The sequence below is a fragment of the Falco biarmicus genome, chromosome 4, assembly GCF_023638135.1.
Source record: "Falco biarmicus isolate bFalBia1 chromosome 4, bFalBia1.pri, whole genome shotgun sequence".
Classification (NCBI taxonomy): domain Eukaryota; kingdom Metazoa; phylum Chordata; class Aves; order Falconiformes; family Falconidae; genus Falco; species Falco biarmicus.
In genome coordinates this window covers 55,098,163-55,122,376 of record NC_079291.1, presented here as the reverse complement: position 1 = coordinate 55,122,376, position 24,214 = coordinate 55,098,163, and the positions used below count along the sequence as shown (strand labels likewise).

Sequence of the window (24,214 nt, the reverse complement as noted above, 5' to 3'; positions counted from 1 at the left end):
TCCTTCCTGTTTATTTTCTGCCTATATCCATTACAAACCTATGTGTTCAAAGACAAACAGCAAAATCCCCCTGCTTTCAGGAACTGCTCAGAGTAGGGTAACACAAGCACAGGGTGGAGAGCATCAATCCTTGGCCAAAGAGACCAGACTCCCACTGGCCTCAGTAGCAAAAACCCAGCAAAAGCGAGCTTCTCAAGAAGTCTTTATGTAAATTTCTAAGTATTTTTTTTTCTTGCACAACATGTTAGAAGACATCACATGAGCTCCTGTGTCAAGTACAGCACTGACAAGGAAGGTCCTGCTGGTCTTTATTTTGAGTCACAGCCTTCAGCATCACCAGCCTAAATCAGTCCCTTCAAATTCTCCCTGCACACTTCAGCCTTCCCTATTTACAGTCACCTGCTATAAAATTCCCTCTCTTATTAAACTACAGTAATTTATGGAACTCCACCAAAACACAGAGAACATCCACTCAGGGTTGCCTACAAAGCCTGGGGGAGCTGGCAGCAGAGGGGGATGCTCCTGCCCCGGTCTTTACCCTCTCTGCCTGCACAAACCTGCCACATCACAGCCTGCACAAATCTGGCGTGGGAGGGAAGGCGTGAAGCACCAGCAGAGTTCAAAGGACTTTCTGCAGCTTAGCGGCTCCCCCTGCATCTCCTCCTAATGTGCTTAGCTACTTAGTGAGCAGCAAGCTAACCAACTTCACTTTAGCAATGACTTTTACTGGGTTTTTGTGTCACTTGACATTAATGACTGAGAAGCTCCACGTGTCTTACAGATCTTTTCTTTGTCACCATCACCAGGCACTTCCCAAGGTGAAAGAAGGTTTTGCTTTTGCTCCTGGAGCGCAAAACATGCAGCTGTGCCTGGACAGCACTCAGTGCTCCTGCACTGGTCTACACCAAAGAACGAGGCTGGCTCCCCATCTCAGTTTTAACTTCTCAGCTGCAAGAAAAGGTTCAGCTTCACTGTATTAACACTTCCAGCACAAAAATACTTGCTTTTCAGTAAGTGGACGCAGCAAACCAGTGTCCTTTCTTTACCTGTCCTGCAGCATGGTCCCTACAGCCTTGCAGTACCGAGCCCACCAGGCTGTACATATTCTGTACCCATCAGTCCCACCTTACCCTTGTAAGACTGTAAATGCAAGGGCTTCTTCCCTTCACATATTAATGTTATTAGCATATTAATGATGTTTCTAACCTCATTTAGCCTCTTGGCTTTTGCACAATGCAAAAAGAACCAGGAAAGCTGATGTGGAATCTTTCTTAGCACAGCAAAGGGCTCCTCTAATCCTGCAATCTATAGTACAGCAGCAGAAGTTGCTTATAAATGGCTTGATCAAATGTAATCCATTCCCTAACACACAGTAAGTATCTGTGTCCAAGGGAGAGGATAAGAAATTTAGGGGGAAAGGAAGTGCCAAGTTTAGCGAGAAACAAGGAACCACACACCTTCCTAGCCATGAACTCATCAAAGTATTTTTCCTCTCTGAACTTTTACAAGATGTGCATGTGCCATGTGTTGCTGAGCCTTACACCTGCTGGCTGGATGAGAAACTAATTTCTAAGAATTTCAGTGATGTCAGGCATTTTCTTTTTTTAATGTGACCATAAACTGGCAAAAGCTGTCAGCAGCACTGGCAGTAGCTTAACAAAAAATGTTGACGTTGCCTGGATACTGAGTCCTGCTCCAGGACTGACTGCCTGCATTTGACAGCAGTAACTCCTCGGGATTTTAGTTTTTCTTTAACATTCTGAGAGCCGTGCAAATATCTGTCCTTATTCAGATCCCTTCTCTCTCTCCTCCCCCACTTTCTGGCTTTGTAGAATGCAAACTAATTCCTCAACCGTAGTAACGCCATAAATAAGAAGCCACAAAGATATTTTTCTAGCCTTCTTTGTCCAACGTTAATCTTTTCAGTTATATAAGCACTTTATAAAATAGCATGGCAAAAGTATATGAGAATCTGTTTATGTGATTAAGACTTGGCTCCTTCTTTACCATGGCCCAATGACAGTATTTTGTGCTTTGCACTTGCCACTGCCGAGGCTTGCTCAGCTGTCTCTCTGTGACCTCCAAAGCAGAAGGCAGCGAGATTTAACATTGCTTTTCAGGGAATGCTTACAGTAAATCATTACTGGTGGGTATCCACGGAGTCTTGGGAAAAAAAGAGCATTATTAAGTACCTGCTAATTTTTTGTTACAGTGGATGGAGTCCAGGTTTTCACTGATGGCAAAAATCCAGCTACTCTGAAGAGCAACAAATTTTCCCAAGTCTTTCCCCTTACTGCTGCCCTGCTCCCAGTCTGAGTTGTGCCTTAGTGTTTGAAGAAACAGCTCTGGATGCCATTTAGTGAAGTGCTGTAGTGTTTTACTATCTTTTATGGTAAAGAATTTGGAAAGACATGAGAGAGAGCTTCTGGCAGAAACAGAAACAGGGCCAAAGTGCATACATAAAATACAGCACTAAACTCCCCTTCCTGGCAGCTGGATGGCAGAGAAGTGAAAAAAAATTCACTGCAGATCATTTTTCCAGGCTGGTCCCCAACACGGTTCCTAAGTGAGGAATGATGCTGTTATCCCAGTGCTCTGCAGCAGCAGATTTCAGCATCCTATGGGGTTATCTTCCAAAGGAAATGACGTGCTTATCAGATACTTTCTTTAATGCCACTTGTTTTATTTACTTAATGTCACATGCCTTGAACATACAAGCAGCTAACTCTCTTTCAACAGTCCCACCCCAAAAATCAGTGCCCCATTCCTGCAGAGCCCTTCTGCACTGGGGAATGACACAGTTTAGCCATGCTGAAGCAAAAAGCATATTCTTCTGCTCCTTGCAATTGCTCCTTCAAAAAACCTCCACGTATCATAACACTCAACATTGTGACAGCATCACCTCAAGAGAGTAAATAAAGCTTGAATGCAACAAGAGTGTGTACCACAACCTTGTAACTCCTTCCAACTGATGCCAATCACAAAGCAGTGAACATGTGAGGTTCACCTGTGCTGTGTAATTCTGTTTCTCCTCTCATCATAGCGGTAGCAGACATGAGATTTTTGGACACTGTGCTGGCTTCAACAGCTCTGCAGGGAGGAGAAGACACCTTTCCATTGTACCACTCCCAATCCTGCAATTTAACCACTGGTAAAAAATTTACATGGAAAAACGACTGATGCCATCAAAAAACAGATGGAAAGCTTGAAACAGAAACAAGCCCTTAAAAATATGTCTCTTCACCTTTAAAAATGGAATGGACAAAGCGATAGGCAGTAGAAATAATGGTGGAGATGACTTGACAGGCTCGTTTTGTGGCCATGCCTTTCACCACTTCCCTAAGCCTCTTGTGGCTGGCAACCATAAGAGAGAGCACTTGGATGGTCTGAAGACGCAAAAGCTGGTGCATGGAGGCAGTGCCAGGATGCTCACACTGAACATGCACAAGTTCATGAGAAAAACTCACCTCCTCCCAGCTGCACACCTCTTCTTAAATACAAAATGCAACAGAAGAGTAAAAATGATAGTGTGAATCCTGGGAATCATGCTCTCCAAATTTCTTTTCCAAGCACAGGCAAGACCCCCAGCCCAGGGCAGCTGGAATTTCTCTTGGCTCTCTCAGCTAAACTAGAGCCAAACTATGGCTAAAGGTGTGGTACAGCGGGTGCAGGTCCGTGCTCTGCTGGTGTTCCCACTCCCTGGGTTTGCAGCTGGGCTCCCCAGGGAAGCAGCTGCATGCAGTGGATTTAAGGTTCCCATTCTGTGGCACAGCTGTCTGCTTTGCAAGCTCCTCCACCGGCAACACTCCCTCCCTCCATATCCTGGCCTTCCCAACGGAGAAGCTTCCTGGGATTGCCACAGCGGGTTCCAGCTACTCCAAACAAAGCTCCAAGACACGCTGCCTCAAAGCTCGTCCCAAAATGATGGGTCAGTTTAACAGCAGTGTGACTTCTGACCAGTGCTCATCAGCGCCTTTTTTGACTTTAATGAGATTTAATTGCAGTGACACATCTTTAATAACAAAACCCATGCCAAGAAACTGCAGTTGGAACAAGAGCTGACCTAATGCCAGTTTCCCAAAGATTTTCACTCCCCTTCTCCTCTAACTTGTGGCATCCTGCTGCTGCACAAGCCGTCGTGGGTCACTGAGGTGGCTGCAGCCACCTAGAGCTTCTCCAGCCCCTGCCAGAGCCCCACTTAACGAGGTGCCTTAACCCCAGATTTCACCCTCTGTAATGGCCATGTGCTCCTCCAGCACCATCCTCTGAGGTTGGGGACGATCCTAAAGTAGCCACCATCTTTGAGTCTCCACCAAGGCTTACTCCCTCAAAAAAATACCTGAGATTTCACCTCCCTTCATCACCCCAAAACTCCGTGGTTAAAATAAAAAGTGAAACATCACCATGGGGCAGAAATCTCCCTCAGAATGTCCCTTGCATAGAAGCTCCACACCACTACCCCCACCAAAGTCCAGGAGGGTCTTGTCTTTCAGGATTGACCTGACTGCATGGATATGTGCTACTATCATTACATGGAGGTGTTCCATGTAACACAGAGAAATAAGACAAGGGTTTTTGTTAGGATTTGTTTGGGGTTTTTTTTTGCATTTCCCTACTCTAATACATTTAACACATTCTTCACCTGGTCTGGATAATACTGGAGCATAAGTCCACATTAGTTAAATAATATGGAACAAATTATGGCTCATCACAAAGGAATACATCAATGTAATTAAGAAAAATGCTAAATCTCCATCTCTTTCTTGGTCTTCGTTTCCACAACAATGAACCACATGGAAAAAGAAAAATGTTTCTAACTACTGCAACAAAGCCCATACCTATTACCCCATAGCCATGGCTCTGACAATTTCTCTAAATTCAGAACATCTCTCCCTGCCTGTATTCCCTTGCCACTAGTAAGTATTTGCTGATAATCCAAGTATTCTTCTGCAGTCTGGGCTTCTGATCCAAGGAAATCTAGACAGCTGTACAAACTGGTTTGCATTAATCCCCACCACTTGCTTGAAAGATTTCCGCGAATGCCAGTGAACGTACAAGATGTCAGATTGGTGATAATCCTCATTACTTACTATTTACATTTTTGAGGAAGGAAGGGACATAATTAGGCTTTTGTCAACGACTGTGTCTTTGATTGCATTGGAAGGAAAGGCTTCCCTGTGGATTTAAAGGATAAAACCTAACACAGTAAAACTTAGATCCCCACGAAGAAAACTACTCCTCATTGTTTACCAACTTCATAGGGTTGACAAGCAAATATTGTTGAAATCAGTCAAAATATTTCCTTTTTTCTTCTCTTTTCCTTGTTTTGTTTTTTTGTTGTTTTGTTGGTTTTTGTGTGTTTTTTTTTAATTAAGAAGGCCCCCTTCAACTGGTTTAGGTATCTCAGCAAGGATTTATACTGTTAACTTCAGGCACCCAAATCTGGAAATTGTTCCACTGTTCAGAGCCCAATGGTCAAATCTTCCCCTGTGTCACTGAGAAAGTCAGATGTTGTAAATCAGATTGTGTTTCAATACACATAATACAGTAGAATTTGACCTTCACAGGGGTAGAAACCACATTTTAATTAGCTTTGGTGAAAGGAGCAATACTTTCTTCTAAAAGATGAAAAAAATCAGCTAACTGCTCATCTAAATGTTCATGTTGATTCATTGTTGAGGTTTGCTCTCCTAAACAAGTTTAGGCCAGTGCTGCCTTGCTGAGGACTCCCGTGCCAAAAGCACATTTTTATTACCTGTTTATTACACGTTTCAGCTGCCATTTATTTTCCTTGTCTTTCAGAAATCCTTCAAGGTGCACCCCCCATGGCCAAGCTCACCCCTTCTCTAGCAAACATGAAGAAGGCAGGCACTTAATATAGATGCTAAACACAGAATAAATAACATGGGCAGTATTTGCCACCTGTAGCTACTCTCGTTCCAGTATTAAGCATTAGCTCACGTGCAGTTCTTTCACCCTCTCTCTAGAAAGTCTTGACCTTCCTAGCATTTAGATGTGGATTTTTATTCTGCATGGATTGAAGCCAGTTTTGGTCTCCAGCTGTTCGGAACTATGGGGGGCACGTTGGCATGTGAAAGGAATTGGAGCAACTGCATAACTGCAAAGAGCATCATCCCGTTGGAGTTACAGCTCAGGTTGCCAAGCGCAGTCCTCTCACCCTTGAACAGCTCTGTGGAATGACTGTGAACATGAAGAGCTATGGAAATCTTATACTGAGGTTAAGCAAACAAATCTGACACCAAGCCTTCTGCCCGGCTCAGGCAGGCAACGAGGCAGATACATTCACAGTGACCCTGAAAGGAAACACTCAGGATTCCCAAATAACAGGGTTTGTTGAAGAATATATAATTAATGGCTTATCTTCACATGCCTTCCCCAGCCAAAAATGAATTGCATTAGGGTCCGTGCATTTGTCAATTCAATTAAAAGTCTATCTTGATATTGAGGGCGATATCCTGACCTGAGGGCAATGGCAAACTCTCCTGGGATGAGGAAAGGAGTTTTTTCCTGAACAACTGCTGAAATTACTGCTGTTACACAGGTTGGAGGGAAGGATGCTTTTAGACCCTGCTGTTTGAATGGGTTTAGAAAGTGAAAAAAAAGGAAAAAAGAAAAAGAGAAAGCATAATAAAAGGTCCTTAGCATCCTGCTCAAAACCCAAGCCAAAGCATCTCCAGGCAGGCAAGGTAATCCCAGCCTGTCCATACAGCAAGGAGAAGCAGCAGGATGCCCACAGGAGGGCACCTACGTTTCACAGTCGTATAGGAGCTCCCAGGGAGATGCAGTTTGGGCTTGCACAGTGTGGCACTGTCTGGCATAGCTACCGGCAGGGACTTGTCACCGCAGTCCTGTGTCACACACCTCCGTGGGGCTTTCAAAGCTGCACTTATATTTCAGGCTCAGAGAGCCATAAGCAGCAGGGGATGCTGCAAGAAGCAAACTACAAAGAAATTCCATTATAAACCACTGCAGTCACAAACCACTACCAATAAAGTGTGCTTATAGGAACCCCAAGGCAAATTTCAAAATAATTTAACTAAGAAACTGAGGTGTTTTAATGGCTGATCATCAAAGACTCAGAGTACTTGTTTCGCATATCAAGTACACACAGATTAATATTTTCCATGATCTAAGACAAGATTTTTTTAAAGACAGAGAACAGCCTTCAAATACTGGGTGAACTGTGACAGAAAAGGACATAGCAGAAAGCCTATAGAAAAAGCAACCAATTTCTTAAAAAAACCAACAAGCCACACACAAACCCCTAAACAATTCACAACCCATTATTTTTGTTTTAAAGCTGAAATAAGAAAATTTAGATTTCATTAAACACGCAGTGCCCCATGCTAGAACCAGCCATCTCTGGTGGGAAGGGAAGGCAGTTACGTTTATTGATCCATCCTAGAGCTCCCAGGCACAGGGACCTTTGTAAGCTCCTTGCTGGCTTTAGATTTGTCATTTGTCAGCCACCAATGCTGGTTATAGGATTGTCACCAATCAGTTAGTTCTCACATTTGGACCTTTCCAGCAAGGCTCTGGAGATTGGCTGGTTTAGCTGTTTAGCTGGATACCAAATTCTAACATCCAGAAAATGGACTAAAGAGAAAGTCAACCTGGGGAGAACACCAGTTACAGATTATCACTGGTAGTGTACGGTCAACTCTACAGGCTACAATCTCCCCTTCAGAAAGGTCTCTCTATTCAGCAGTTACTCTCAAAATTACATTCACTACAACAGTTTTGCTTACCATAGCTCCACACTGTACCCACCATGAATCCTCACTTCACTGCCCCATCCTTTGCACTGTATGTACTTTGTAGAGCATCCACACACCCACTTTGCAACATAAGCCATTTCATACACAGGCTAGCACAGCACAGACAGGGCTTCCGAGCATTTTACAACCCCCATCGTGCAAATCCAAAAATGATGCAAATTTTGTGGAGCATGGACCTCCAGCTAACATGCATGTGTATGCCTCTGAGTGATAAAATGCTTTCATGAACCTGAATTGGATCCTTTGCATGGTGTCATCCTTCATTCACGACGTCCCACGCTGTGCTAGGGAAGCTTGTCAGAAGTTTTGCTGGATTAACAAAGCACCTGCAATAACAGTTAGTGGCTCACACATATTATCAAACAGATTTCTTTAAAGGTTCTGATAGGTGGGAACCATGCATAGGTCAGCGTCCAAAAATTAGACCCAAGACTCATTTTCTGACATAAGTAAAAGACCTTGCCTGTCCTCTTTTTGTTTTATGTTAAGAACAAAAGACTTCTACCCTCCTTTAGCTGATGTGTTCATTATTTTAATCACAATAACCCCCAGACCAATTAACTCACTAGGCTAGAAAATCCTAAACCAATTCATTTTAAACAGCGGCATCTTTGTTTCACTTTGCTTTGACAAAGGAAATGTGAGATTACTTTAGTCAAATAGAGCAGCATGGAAAGACTTAGCTCCACTACACTGATTCAGGAGTACAGGAATTAGTTAGATCAGTGACGTTAACATAGCGTTGGTATTACACCATTTCCACAGCCCTTTCACTTCTGTCAGACTTAAGTACAAAAGAGCTTCTTGTGAGATCTCCTAATTCAGACTGATATTCATTTGACTTAGCATGGCAATGGGGAAAAAAATCCTAGAACTGGCACCATGCACAGCTTTATACTAGAAGATATTTTCTTGGTTCTTCCACATCTCCTCCTCCCAGTAACAACCAACCTGCATTTAAATTTGCCGTATAGACCAAATGGGTCAGCGATGACTCCACAGCTAGATGATCACTACAGACGTTGCTATAAGGTGCTCCAGCCCCTGACCAAATCAAAATGGATGCTACAGGCTCTCCTTGCCCAACTCACGACTCTGGCAGTGACTTCTGGAAGTGATGTGGTGCTAAAGCAGATGCTGGAAGCACATGTGATGGTTTATACCAGCTCAGCTACAAGACTGCAATCTCTTCTCACTGTGGTCTCTTTCCACACTTACTTCCCATACAAATGGGAATGTTATCTTCACTTGGCCTTATGGTCAATGGGAAAACAAAATACACAAGTGAAACCAGGGAACAAATCTAGTAATCCATGCAGGCAAGTAGCAGAGTCCGTGTGAAGTCTTTAAAACCCTTTCAGCCTCTTCACTGGTTATCACCAGGGCTCCCCTTCAAGATGCTTTCATAGCCCCCAGGGCTGCATAAAGCAAAGGCTATTTTCCACAGTGCCCATAAATTGAGACATGAGAGTGCTCAACACATGGCCCTATTCACTCTCACAATGCACAGCAATTTACCGTCATTATTAAGATTTTTATTTTAATTTTAAAATCAGTGTTTTCATTCAGTCCAAGCTCAGCCAAAGTCCCACTGACCCAACAAGGGCTACATAAGAGCTACAGGCTGCTGGACCGAGCCTGGGGTTTAGCTGTACTTTACTTACTCTACTACACATACTGTATTCCCTAAACCATGCAATTTTCTGCCTTGTGATCAGGTTCTTTCATTCCACATATTTCCTGATCAGAAAACTGATTGTTTCAACATTTATCATGTTTATTCAGCCCATTTTTGAGGGACTTCTTAATTCCATGGACTTTTTAAGAAGCTGAGAACCCATCTGTAAAGCTTGGATCTGATAGCTTAAGTGATCAATAATACTTCAGACTCTAAAAACATATCGAAAGAGCTTGGAAGCACAATGCATTTTCAATGGGATCATGACAAGTATTCATGAACATTCAAATAAAACAGTATACTTAACATTAAACGTGTGTACAAACCTACTAAAATAAACAGCATTTCTCTAGCACTTATAACCAAATACTTGCTTCGAGATGAAATTCTGAAATGATTGATTTAAATGGAAAACAAACAGATAAATATGTTTGAAAATCTGCTCCTACATGTATTCCTGGATTTTCAAACTAAGATAGGCTAAAAAACCAACAACCCACAACCACACACCCTCCCCCCTATTTATTTCCAAATGATTTCCTGTGATACTTCAAAACTCTCTTTAGCTTTAGTGTTGTTTACGTTACTACCTGTGGAGAAACAAAGTCACCTGCCTGCAGACCTCTCTTATCAAAGGACACAAAGAAGACCAGCAGTGAAAGGCCACCAGGGTTCATCAACCTTTGGAGATGTACAAACTGTCATTTCTATTTCCCTTGCATGCCAGCAGCAGTCTTTAGAAGAGCAAATACAAAACTAAGGTCTTATCTATGCATCACAAGAAATAACAACTTTGTTGTTATTTAAAAGTCTCATCATTTATAGCATGTTCCATAGTTCAAAACCCAGGGAAGAGGTAGAGGATAATGAATTAATCTGGTTGCAGGTCTGTCCAATACTCTACAGATGACAGTCAGAGATTAAAAAACCTTTTTTTTTTTTTTTTGTATCATTGCACCTAAATCATTAGCAATTTGAAGATAGTCTGAAAAATCCTTCTTGCCTAGAAAGAGTGGTGAAGAATGTAAAACCATACCGTATGTACTCCACCGATGCACATAACACTGACCATGGGAAACTAAGGTGAAATGGGAAGCATTTTGAAAGTTATCTCCAAATAAACTAAAACCAACTACCATAGGCACATTTTAACCCGAAAAATGACCTGCTGCTGACAGCAGATGTCAGTAACTGGCAGAGGAAATGGTGCTGGTCTTTGGCCATACAAAGCTGTGTGCTGCACCAGCTTGGCTGCAGCCTTGCTGACACATGTTGTCTGCACAAAGTAATTTTTCCAGTGTAGACAAGACCAAAATGAACAGTGTCGGTCCCTCCGTCTGCCTCTGTGGGCAAAGCATGCTTCAAAAACTATGATCACATGTTTTTGCACAGCAGTACTGGAAATTAAAGCAAGACAAACATCTCTACTCCTTTCCTAGGTTTTATGGGATGACAGTGGAAGAGTCTACAACACCCTCCCAAGCTGAACCTGGACTGAGCAGCCCCATCCTTCCTCAACCCGCATGGCGAGGATAGTCACAACCAGAAATCAAAGCTGCCTCATGGCCTTTCCCTCTGGCATCCCACCCCCCTGCCTGTTCAGAAGGCAGGAGGATGGTGAACACAGATGAAAAACTGGAGATGGAAGTGGAAGCTGTTCAGCATCCCAATGCAGGGTATAACTGATGGTTCTCTACAGTTGTGGTCCAAAGGCTGGAAGAGTCCAAGACTACAGATGAATTTATCAATTCAGCAAAGAAAAATCCAAATATAGACTCCAGCAGCTGGCACGAGGGAGGACATCTCATCACAGCACTGAGTGCCATGGGAAGGTATTCCTAAAGAGTAACAGTGGGAAATAGCTTGAGCCAACGGTACATGAAACGCCTGCGCCCAGCTGCCAACCCTCCACAACAGCCTGGCTTGGACTAAACTCCACTTCGCTGCAAGTTGTTATCTAAATGTCACAAATATGGAGTAAAATCTTGGAGGGGAAAGGATTTCAGTTTAAAGTTTGAAGAAAAGTTTTAGCACAGATCAGCCACAGATAGGAGGCCTTCAAGGGAGCAGAGCTGAATGCGGCAACATGAAACCCTGCAGGGTTTTTTTTCCTTATTTCTTCCCTGGGCTCTCGCAAATGAGAGCTACGTGCTCCATCTATGGGTAAGAATTAGCACAGTCATAAGCTTTTCTTACAGAGGATGTAGTCTAACCACAAGATGATCTCCAAGAAAATAAATTATTAGAATGCATAAAATATATGACAACCATTCTGTATTGAATCTCACAGTCTTCTGAAAAAATTGCTATCTGGTCCTTTATTACTGGAGTACGAGGAGCCCTCCTTATGGATTATTTTAGGTGTCACAGTTAATAGTATTGCATTTCAGAAGGAGAAAAATTCTTAAGTGAAGACAGAAAATTAAGACTTTATATTGGAAAACACTTTCTTCCTCAAATACAGTGCAAATTCACTATGATTCAAATCTGACCACCAGCTTCAAGGTGTTTGAAAGCTGTGTAGTCTTCGATTCAAAGTTCTGTAAACAACCTTTAATTCTGAGCTATCTTTTAATCCCATGCACCACATCCCAAAGCTTTAGGTCAACAGAAACCTTTTGATTGATTTCCTTTGCTGTTAAAACTGGCAGCACCATCAATGTGTCATGAATATTGCTGTTACCTGAACTGATGGTTTTGGAAGGGGAAGCAGGGCTGGAAAATGCAGACCTTCAAATCGGGCATTCAGACCCATGGAAAAAGACATATTTTAATAATGTAAATGTCACACAACCATCTACTTTTAATAAAATATTCAGGGTACTTGATTTTAGCCTGTCTGTAGAGGTAGCTCCCCAGTTTCCACTCAAAAAAATAAAGTTTTTCTCATTTATTTGTATAGGTATTGGTTCTGAAGTGAGAGATCATGCAAGAAAAAGTGTAACCTGAACTGTGTTTTCTCCCAGTGCAGGTTGTGCTCCTGTATTTACTTTGGATCACCTCAGTTTGCTTTACTGAGAGTAAATTGGTGCCACTTCTTTCTCTTGGCATTATACCTGCTTGCACAAACTAGCACACAAGAGAAATGCACCCATCACAGCCAAGACTCAACAACGTCTTAGACCATCAGGTCCCAAGTCATTCTTCATGAGAGCAGTTCATGCAGCTTTGAGCAAACCCCAAAGAAACTGGGAAGAGGTTCCACAACACCAGTTTTGAATTAACTTTTCACAGCACCTCAGACTTCAACTTGCACCTCTTCACTCATCCTTTGTTCCTGTTGTCCTTGAAAAACATTTAGAAAATCAGCATCGGCCTCCTGCTTCTACAGGTCACTCCAATTTACTCATTTTTTTTGTATCCAATTAAAATGTAATTGCTCAATGTTCCACAGTTACTCATGCACCCACGCTGATGGGTAAAACCCAGGTACTAAGCTCTACATCCCATAAAGCCAAGTCTCCGCTTGCAGAAGGTGCCTGGCTTTGGGAGGTGCAAGGTGGGCAGTGCTAGGTGGGACTGCATCTGCCAAGCTTCCTAGTGTGGGTGAGCAGCATTAGCAAGTCATCTGCACCACCTCAAAGCCAAGCTTAATTCATCCCAAATCCATATTCAGTTTTCAATTGTCGGTCTAACAGTACTGTTGCAAAGAAATTCTCAGACAAAAAAAAAGAGATTAAAAAAGTTGAGAATTAAAATTTCAAAGCACTTGTACAGAAACTCAGTGCACAAAGAGCTGTCTGGGATTTCTCTGTGGTGAACTTCCCAAACTGGAGGGGCTGCACCAGTGGCCAAACACACACCTCACTCAAAAAGGTCCCCGCAGAGCCTCTTCCAGAGGTGGTTGCCTTTTCAAAGGTGAAGCCCCAACAAGCCGTTTACTGTTTTGAAGCTGTACTTAGAAAATACCTGAAGTGGCTGGCAGCCAAGCACATGTTGTGGGAATGTATTTTGCCTTTCAAGGCAAATCTTTTGTCACTTCAGAGCCATGGGGTTATGACCAGATGCTGAACTGGGGTAACCAAAGGGAAAAGACACAACGATGAGCTTTTGGTTATTACCAACAGAAGTGATACGATATTAAAGATGAGCAAAAACTTTAAACTCCCAGCCTTCAGTGGAAAGTGTTTTAAGACTCCCATCTGCAAATCACTTTCTGTTTTAAAATCATCCTCCCCTAACCATTAATGCCCTTCCTAAACTGCATACCTTCAAAAGGCAAAATAACTTAGCTGGGAAAAGAGCAACTACATGGGAAAGCAAGCGCTGAGAATACCACACATAGCCTTTAAAACGAAAACAAGCTAGGAAGAAGTTGCTTCCAAGAAAAACAAGGAATATGCAGAGTAACAGGTTAGACTGTGTTTTGAACAATGTGTGGGAGGAGGAAGTGGAGGGAAGATGGGGTATGTAATGTAAAACAAAGACAGCATATACTTCCCCCACATACTGCTCCATGATGATGGAGGGCAGCACAGATTCATTTCAGATAAAGTGGGGGACAAAAATACCCCAAGCCCCTGTGAACTTTTATCTGGTGCCTTTTTTTTTTTTTTTAAATTGCAGATTGCCTGGATAAAATACAGATTTGCTATAAACCCAAAGGGAAGGTTCCCATGCAGTTTCCCAGAAGAGCTGTAACTGGGAGGGACCACTGGAGGCCTCTGGTCCAACTGCTGCTCAAAGCACCGCTCCAACTTCAAATTGGGGTGCTCAGAGCTTTGTCCAGTTGACTTATTAAAATCTGCAAGGGCAGCAATTTCACAGCCTCTCTGGACCCCTGCTCTGATGCTGTTATCACTCCCACCAAGAACTTTTTTCTCACACCTGCCTGGAGTTTCCCTCTCTGCCTCCCACCCCTTTGCTGGGCACCCCTGAGATGCCTGGCACTGACTTCTCCACAACCCCATTATGTAACTGACGACAGCAAAAAGGTCTTCTCCTCCTTCATCTTCTTCTTCCCCCTACACCACATGCCCCATCCCATGACCAATGTAGTGGCCCTTTGCTGGACCAGTACATCCCTGTCTCTCTTGTACTTGGGAGCCCAGAACTGGACCTGGCACTGCAGTGCTGAGCAGAGCAGGAGGATGACTTCTCTTGACCTGCTGGGGATGCTTCTCCTGGCACAACCCAGCACACAGTTAATTTTCATTTTAATACTATTAACCCAACACCAACAGGGCTGTAAAGACAGGCAAGCATGGCAAGTCCATGTGATTTCAATGCACTCACAGTTTCAGAACTGATAAAGTAACCTGAGTCCCATTCACTTTTAACACAGGTATCCCAAGCTGCTCGAGAAAATGGGATTTTAATCATGTAGGCTGTGGCAATTTTTTGCAGTGAGGAATTTATGCACCTTCAAAAACATGGAGCCCCATCCTGGTTTAGCTCTTCAGCACAGCATCATTGCAACGGTCTGAGATACTTGGTTTGAAGAGTGTCTGAGAAGTCTTGTCACTCAGGAAATGCTGTTCAAGCCACAGAGACTTTGTTTGGAGTGGGATGTAACCAATTAACTTAGTGGTTTATAATACCTAAGGTTATTCTTTATTTGCAAAGTAGCAGAATGCAAATGTTTTGCTTGTGAAAAACTACATAATACAACAGAAATGCTAAGCCATATATTTCTTAAAGTCCTGAAAAGGTTTTGTTAAATAAAATTTAATTAAATCAAGTAAACCTGAAGAGTGTAATTCATTACTGACCCTTTTAGCACATTCTGAATAAAATCTACTTCAACATGGTAGTAAAGGGTATGTATTTGCATTAGCCTCTCCATAAGAGAGCTAAATGATGTGAAAGCACACGGTAAGAAATGTTCGGCTTTGCCAAAAGCTGCAGAATGGGAAGTGTTACAATTTAAACACCAATTTTAATCACCATGCCCTTTCCAAGAGGCTGCCCCTCCTGCCTTAAGAACAAAAGACCATGAACACCCAAGCCCAGCACAATTCCTGCAACCCCCACTGGAGCAGTAGGGTCATGGGTATCTTCTGTTAGCTCAAATATAGCATGGCCCCATTCCAAGCCTGTTCCTGTGACAAGTGATGTGACCTTATCAAAAAGAATTTTGCTGACTACCGGAAGATTCCTTTATTCAATATTCTGTTATATCTATCTAGGACTTAAACAGTGTTACTTGCTTGGATAACTTGATTAAAAAGTCACAAGATGGCTTTGCTATACAGTATATATTGCTGTTATTCAGGCAGCAGCCTGTCCTTCTCTGTGTACTCAATCAGCAGCATACTGCCTATGCAATATTTAAGCCTACGTGGACTAGCAAAAGAGCTTAAATAGACTTTAATTACTGTGAGGCTTGAAAAAGAGTGGAATAAAAAGCATACTTGAACTTCAAGCAGAGAAGAACAAATGTCCTTGAACAGAAATGACACTTGGGAGTCTGCCTGGAGTCTACTTGGAGTCCTTCAGAATCACTGACTCCTACTTTTAATCTCCTGATGGTGTTTTAGAGAGGGGTAAAGACTGGAAAAGATGCCATTTCAATTAAGCTGCAGCAAAACTTCTGATAAAAAGAAAGAAAAATCCTATATGAGTTTGCATAGCCGTGGTTCTTGTGCACAAAATTAATTATGAAATTACTTGTTCTGATTAACAGCAACCCCTTTAAGGGAAATTCTGATGATGAAAAAGAAGAAGGTCCCTCTAAACTACTCAAAAGTCACTGAAAGCTATCAGTACATTGCAGGAATCATATAGCCAAATGTAGTATAAGCATCACTAATTCTGCGCCTACAATGTCAGAGATTTGCCAACAATTTATCGTAGAGTTATTTATTCGGTTCACAGAAGGAAACCTCACTGTGGTCTGACAAGTGAGCACCTTCAGTGTCAGGATACTATTCCTCTCTTTCCCCTGTATCTCTGTTCCCTTCTTATAGCCACAAACCCCTTGAACAGACCAGGTTTTGTTTGTTGATCAGCACTGGGAACTTTTATTCAGCAATAAAGTTTTAAAATTGAAGCTTGTTCTCAATCCTGCTCATTTCTGAGTCCTAACGGTGTGTTAGCTCATGGGCTGCTGAAGAGGTAAAATTTGTGCCCAATATAAAGCAGGCAAATGCTCTGAACCATGGAGGTCTATGATGCCTTTCATATTCTGGCAGAGGAGCTCAAACACTCCCTTAATGGTTGTTTAATTGGAAACACATCATTTACTTCTATCCAGTAAAGGTCTTTTTCCCCTCCTACAACAGGGCAAAGAAATATCAATTAAAGAAAAAGCTAAAATTCTCTAAGGAGTCTACCGAATTGAGTCTCTCTTAGCTTCCGAGGTGATACCCTTGCTGTGCCCACCTCCACCACAAACCCCATGAACATCTCCAGATGTTCTCAAGCTCTGGTGCTGATGTCCAACCAGCCACAGTGAAACCACCCAGAAAACTCCCACTAATTTCAGTGTTTCTAAGCTTTGTGTTAAGTGTTTCTAAGTTTTGAAGCATGATTTCTCTCCTCAGCCCTGCATCGGTGTCCATGGCCCTGCAGAGGTCATACCCTAATGGCCAGCATGTCAGAAACCCAAAACACATGGTCAGTGAAAGAGATAACGAACAATTAGCACATGCCTCATCTGCACTTACTTCACTACCGCAGGTAAAGAATGGGCCAAGCCCAGAGGTACTGTGTATCTTCCTGAAATAACATGAGCAATTTCTTACTTTTTCTTGATCTGGAGAAAAACTTGATGCCCCCAGGAGAGGTAGACGGGTTAGAATTGGGGGAGGACTCTTTGGAGGACGACCTGAAGATCCCACTGAAGCTCATTCGGCGTGGGGAGCGTGGGGGAGACTCCTGGTAGGGGAAGGGGAACACTGTTTTGGGTGAGCCAGGGCTATGTTTAGATCTCACAGGGGCAGAAACGGGGCTGGAAGGTCGGTTCTGGAGCCCTTTCGAGAAAAAGCCTTTTGAAGGACTGCCAGCAGAGTAGCTTTCTTCCACCTGAGGATGAGAGAAAAAGGAAGAAAAAAGAAAAATCACATTAATTCAGTTTAGCTCAGGCCACCTGGATCTCTGAACTTGCCTCAACACAGTCAACTCCTGTTTATTTGGGTGGTGGATCAGCCAGGCCTCACCTTCCCCAGCACCTGCCTCCACCGACATGCAGATGTGTGTGTGCCACCTCTCTGGGCTCCATGCTGCCCTTACTCCTAAAGATGCCCTGATTTTCACAAAAAAAAAAATCAACATGTGTGCATACATTTTATTATCACACATATAATGCAGGATTTTCTCTACGGCTTTTATTTGCCACACATCCCTTTTCCTTCCCTGGCCAACTGAAAGATGACAGGAAATGAATTTATTTAAGGCAATGAATGATTGCCATTAAGGAAACACAGGGTCCTGAAGTATGGCTCTTGAATTTAAGAACCCATCTACAGTACTTAAATCTCTATCACATGATGCAACACAGCACAGTGCACAAGTTACCAAGTGCCTGACAGGTCTCTATGACACCAGCTACAGCCACAACTGTTGGATTGCAACTCCCAAAAATAGAGGAAACATTTTAGAGTGACAACATTCCTGCTAATTATCCTGTCCCCGAGCCTGACTATGACATTTCTAACAGCTGTATCTCTTTTGGGACCTGTGCTGGCTTTCCAGCTAGCTTGAATATCCATGCACAGCACAGCACTGCACCACGTGGGCTTGCCCAGTGAGGTGGGATAAAAATCCAGAAAAACAAACAAAAAAAAAAAGGAGCAAATATTAAAATCTCCCCCTATACAATTAACAGAATCTGAGCTCAAACCTCCGTGGGATTTGCCTGTGCCTGGGCTGTACAGGGAGTTAATTTCCTTCTGGATGCACAAAGTACTTCTGTGGGTATAAGGCTGCTTTTTCAGCGGGGTCATTTCCCATGAAGGAAGGGCCATGATCCTGGCAAAAGGCACTAGTGGTTTCAGGTCTCCAGGGAACGCATAAGCAAAGGCCACAGCATATGTGCCCACGTGCCACTGAGTTTCAAGCCCTGTGTACACCTGCTCCTCTCTTCCCAATTACACAACACAAACCAGGAGGTATGGAGCAGATGGCAACTTCTGCTTGTGAAGATGCCACCCGAACTACTTAGGTATGGGCGTTGTTGCCATGGGAGGGAAAACCAGCATCTTTAATTAAGATGACTTAGATGAAAGAAGAGATGAAAGAAAGCCTCATAGGTATGAGTAAGTTACGCAGCTTCCTTCCACATTCCAAACAAACATTTCACAGAGAGCATATTGCAAAATAAGCGCTCAGCTTTGCCAACCCCATTGTTCACCTGCATCTCAAATCCTGCTTGTTTGGTGTTGGAACTATAGCAATCTTACTGAATGAGGTGAAAATATTTTTACCTGTCAAGTTATACATCCTGAATATTCTACTGTAGATCTCATTAAATACACAAGTCACAAAAGACTTCAGCCAGCATTATGTATCATGTTACTATCCAAACACAGAAGTAAAAATAGTTGTAGTACAATAAACACCACCACATCTCCTTTCCAGGGATATTTTTCAACCAATCTTCGTGCTAAAATCAACATGGCTGGTCTGTGTTATTTAATTAATATCTAGGCTCAAAGATCACCTTTTCATTTAAATTGAAAAAAGAACCCCCTTTTTTTTCTGGATTAACACAAATATTAAACAGAAAGACTGTGGAACATAAAACCGTTCAGTGATTCTGTATGCCCTCCTCTGGGTCAGTGAGTGGCTTGTGTATATGAATCCAGCAAAAATGGTCAGCTGAGTTTAAATCACACACGCAATTAACTCCGTTTTCAAAATAATGTTTAGCCACAGTCCAACACACTTGTAGAAATACGTGTGAGCAGCACAATGGCCAAATAGCTGCTCCCTCTGTAACACAGGATCCCACTTCTCGTAATCCTGTCTCCTACACATGCATTTTGGAACAGCTCCTCTTTCCACTTGGGATGGGACAGAGCTGGAATGGGTCCTGCTCTGTGGGAACTGCTTAAGGGCCTGCAGAGAGCGTGCCCCCCTGTTTGGGAAGGTTTCAAACCTAAAAGACAAGTGGCAGTTCATCTGGGAGATGGACACAAATAGCGCAGGTCACTAGGCAGAGCACAGAGGCACACCAGCACAGCCTTGGACAGCTGATGAATTCCGCTCTGTACTCCTCTGCGCAGCATGGAGATGTCTGGCAAGTGACACAACAGCTTTTTATACCTGCATATGTATTTTTGACAGTGTAGACAAAAATATCTCAAAAATATACCTGTCCTTTTGCAGATGAATTAGGGGCGCAGTTGCCCTCAAAGGGACATTTTTGGAAAAGATACATCAATTCTGGCTGAAGCGCTGGGCACCAAAAGCAACAACAGACTCTTGGCAGTACCCATAAGAGAAGAAAAAAGTACTATTTCATGCTTAATGCAGTGGTCTGAGCCTCAGGTTTGCTTACCAGCTCTGTAACGGATTCTGTGTGCAATCTTGAGAACTCATTTCGTATTACACACCTATTCTGCCATGAGGACTCATTTCATATTACACACCTATTCTGCCATGAGGACCGTATCTCCTTTATTCCCACTCTGGCACACAAACTGTCTCCCAGTGCGTATTTATCAAGAATAATAAGGGCACAAATCCTCGACTGAGACCTGGTATAGTAACCACACTATAGTAACTATAAGTAAATTCATGAACAAACGGCACTTTTGTAATGGGTAAAACAGTCCCAAAGTGATAGATTTTTCATAAAAGCTCATTAACTTTACTAAAATCTCATCTGTAAATCATCTGAGACTACTTATACATTTCCTTTTCACAAATACCTAATCCAGGAAACAACCAAGTAGTGCAATGGCACCTCCTTTTGCATTGTAATTTCAATCGGTCTATTGCCAAATCTACTGCCTGAAAGTGGGGAGTAAGAATATTTTCAAGTTCATTTTAATTATATACAAATCCACCACTACTACTGTAATTTAGGACTGTTTCCAGGATGGTAATTTCATTATAATTTTTCCTAAAGTGACAAGTCATTACATTTGTAAAGCTAAGAGAAAGGTATCACTCTGGTGTTACCTTTTAATATTTTGTGTTATCTTTTTTGCATGCTTGTTTGGTTACAACGACACCCTGATAGGAGACACTTTTAAAAGACTATGGTGTCTTCCCTCACTAAAGTAATTAATTCTAGAAATGTAAAATGTCAGACAAGAATTTGTCACAAAAGTCAGTATACCCTTGTATGTGCAAGTCAGACACAAAAGCAAACTGTTCTCAAATTCTGAGCAGAAGCAGCGGGATGTTTGTATTTATTGCAATCACAACCGGTTGCTTCCTCTCCATCGTGCCAGGCAGATGAATTAGCTAATTGCTGGAGCACCAGGGCACACTGCTAAATACACATGTGCATGCTACTAAATTAAAGGAAATTACTACATCGAATTCTTCCCCAGCTGCTCCACATGTTAATTATACACAGGTTACACCCACCATCAAAGCAGATAAATACCTGTGATTTTGCTTTGGGAATTACAATAGAATTGCTTGCTTAGACTATTATTTGAGCTAATGGATTGCAAGCTTTAAAAGATGATTAGGTGCTTCCATGAGTAAAATCATCAGCAGCAACAGTTATCACAGCATACACAAAAGTCACAAGGCAATGTTAATTTTCATGCTTCAGCTGGGAATGTGGAAGAATCTCTGCTGTGGAATAAACCCCATCATCCTATGCAGGCTATACTGGCAGCGGTGCTAGGGGCAGGTTATACAGCGAGATGGATCATCAGCCTGTTCTTTATGCTTTTTGGACTCATTTCCTGAAGCTATGACAGGCAGGTAGGCAGAAAACTCCCACATGTGCTTTGGAAAAATAACTATTTCCCCAGATGAGCAGTAGCAGAAAAAAACTCACTATTACACCCTGGTTTCTCACATTAATAACCCTTGTTTGTCTGTTTGTGTTGGTCCAGGAAATGCAGTAAAGTGAGAATGGGCAGAAATGTGAAACACATCTAATAAATGCACGTGGTGATATGGCTCATTTGGCCCTGATTGGATAATTGGTCTCTTGGAGATAAAATAATCCAAACACACGATGCAAGCACAATACAAATCAATGCACAAATAAGGTTTAATAAAAGAAAATGAAAAATGTCTCTAAGTATGAAGACTGTTCACCTAACTAAAAAACCTTAACCAACCAACCAACAACAAAACATTCCCTGTGTTGGCTTTCTGCAGGGCATATATGAGCAATTTGAGCTCTAAGCCTAAGCTTTGACTCCTTAAACCTTAAAACTGGTGATGTTGGAGAGAAATGACAGCTCCTGACCGTATATCTGCAAAGAACCATACAGTGGGAATACACCTAAATTAGCAGCTCAGTAATAGTGCCAGTGCAACCCTACCCTCGGCCTACAGCAATGTGCTCCCCGGTGAGGTGAAGCAACTGAGCAGTGCCCCATGCTACATCCGATGTGCTATTTCTAGCAACTGATTCCGCTTGTGCAAGGCTAAACCAGTTACCTTACATAGCACTGAGTAAATATATCCTAAAATGCTGTAAGACACTATCAGTTTTCATGCTTCAGAGCACAAAAGGATCCTCAGCTGGGGACCAGAGAGAGACTTTCCTCTCTTGTATACACCAAATGATCTTAGGCAGGTTTCTAAGATACATCCAGAACTACCCACTGTTGAAAACAAAGCAACAAAACCAGGCATGTCTTACAGTACTTGGCATCTAGCAGACTTAATGTTCCATTTTTGGAATGAAACATAAAGTGATAGCATGGCACTTGGCCCAAGCTAGGCAGCTCTGGAAGATTTCGACACAAGAAATAGCATCCTGAAAGCTGCCCCTGTCATTTCACCTGGAGGAGGGAATCTTTCTTTCTTCCTAATCTCTTCTTCCTTTCTCCTAGCTAAGCACATTAATGGCTCAGAGCCATCCTGTGATAGACCAGCAGACCCACACCTTCATTTTCAACAAACTCCTAGATGACAAATTCCCAGCATAAACCATTATCAGTCCCAGACTACCCCAAACAACTGAATGAAGCAGCTGGACAGAGGCTCAAACCATCAAGCAGTTCTCCATATGGCTTCTCACTCACCATCTGATGGGGACTCTATCTGTGCTGCCTGGGCTCGGAGAGACCACAACCCAGGGACAGCCCCAAGTTGCACGTGGCCACTCTGCTTTAGTAGGTGCAACAGTTTGGCTCTCCAACAGGACCATGTCCAAGCCCTTCATCTCCGGGCCAAGAGAACGCTCCCTGATCTCCTTTATTTCTTGCTCCTGTTGACATATCCAAAGTGAACAACCTTTTATCTTGTGCTGTTAAGAATTATCCGTTCTGAAGGTCATCCAGGTCTTCCTGTATGAGGTCCTTCCCTATGATGAAAAAACCACCTCTCTTCGCATCATCAACCGATTTGGTTAGCATGCTTCTATTTTTTGTCTCAGCCTTATTAGCACAGACCAGTCCCAGGACTGAGCTTGGGGGAAACACCACCAGTTCTGTCCCTCCATCCAACAGTTGTCCTTTCAATAGCAGCCTGCCATCTTTCCCTTCATCTGTTTTCTTACCTTACTTGAAATTCTTCATCTTGTTTTACAAGAAAAACTAAAGTGCACTACATTTAATCAGTACCATACGACAATCCCCAACAGAATGTGCTAAGAGACCAAACTATACATACTTCACCAAGAACTAGTTTCTCATCATCCAAACACCATCCATCTCTGTCCTGCCTCTTCTCACTCACAGGCACAATTTTCCCAAACATTCTCGTTTTCTTTCCAATGCTTTGTATTGAAAATCTGGTCTCTCCATTTCAACCAAATAAAGTTCTAAGAAGCCATTTCTGCTCCCAACCTAGAACTTAAGGACCACTTAACTGCTGGGAAGAGAAGTATCCTGCCAAAGCAATGTGCCCAGAAAAACGAACGAGCTCTGCTGAGAAGACCGTGACCATGCACAGACAAAGGCGGTGTCGGAGCCAGGGAAACCCAAGCACTGCCTGTGTCCCTGCCACAGCACCTCCGCACAGCCATCTCCGCTGCTCCCGCACCAGGGTGCTCCAGCAACAGGTCTTTTCTTGGGCACAGAGCCTTCCCCAGAGGATGCCCTCCCTGCTCTGGCTCTGGTTCAATTTTGGGTGAATTTAGATTCATTTTTCAGAACAAGCTGAAAAAATGATCTGTCTAGAATACGAATGGGCTCAAGCTAAGGAGCCTTTCAAAATGCTTTGAAATGTAAGTGAAAGTTATTAAATGCTCCTGAGCTCCATTCCTTTTTTCTCCAACTCCAAATAGTTAGGACATATATAAAGCATTTGAGTTCTGTTTGCTTTTACAAGAGTGAGTTATTCGACCTTTATTTTGCCTCTCTTCACTTAAAAATTTATTTGAAAAGTGAGTACAGAAAAGGAACAACCTCCCACCATCCTTGACAGGGACAGTAAACACAATTAGAGACGATACACCAGATAGATGTCTGCACTTGTTTCCTGCCCTTCAACTGAATCTCAATAAAAAAGCCCTTTGATAAAGTTAATTGGATGATTCTCTTATTCTGCTGGAATAAAAGAGCTCGCAGAAACACAAGAGCTGACTTCATTAGACTGAAAGGTAATGAAGGACTTACTCTCCCCGGCACTATGTGGTCCCATTCACCACCACTAGTTCCCTTGGTTCTGCATGAGCTGTAACAATTGAGATGACAACGTATTTTACGGG

At 42.7% G+C, this 24,214-nt stretch overlaps 1 protein-coding gene across 3 annotated transcripts in view; it reads right to left on the bottom strand.

Annotated features, from left to right (window-relative positions):
• Window positions 1–24,214, bottom strand: part of PRKAG2 (protein kinase AMP-activated non-catalytic subunit gamma 2) — a 222,620-nt gene that overhangs the window by 125,768 nt on the left and 72,638 nt on the right. For all 3 annotated transcript variants that reach the window (XM_056338754.1, XM_056338755.1, XM_056338756.1), the window contains exon 3: window positions 17,163–17,442. In XM_056338754.1, the coding sequence (XP_056194729.1) occupies window positions 17,163–17,442 (280 nt within the window). The remainder of the gene's footprint in view (window positions 1–17,162; window positions 17,443–24,214) is intronic.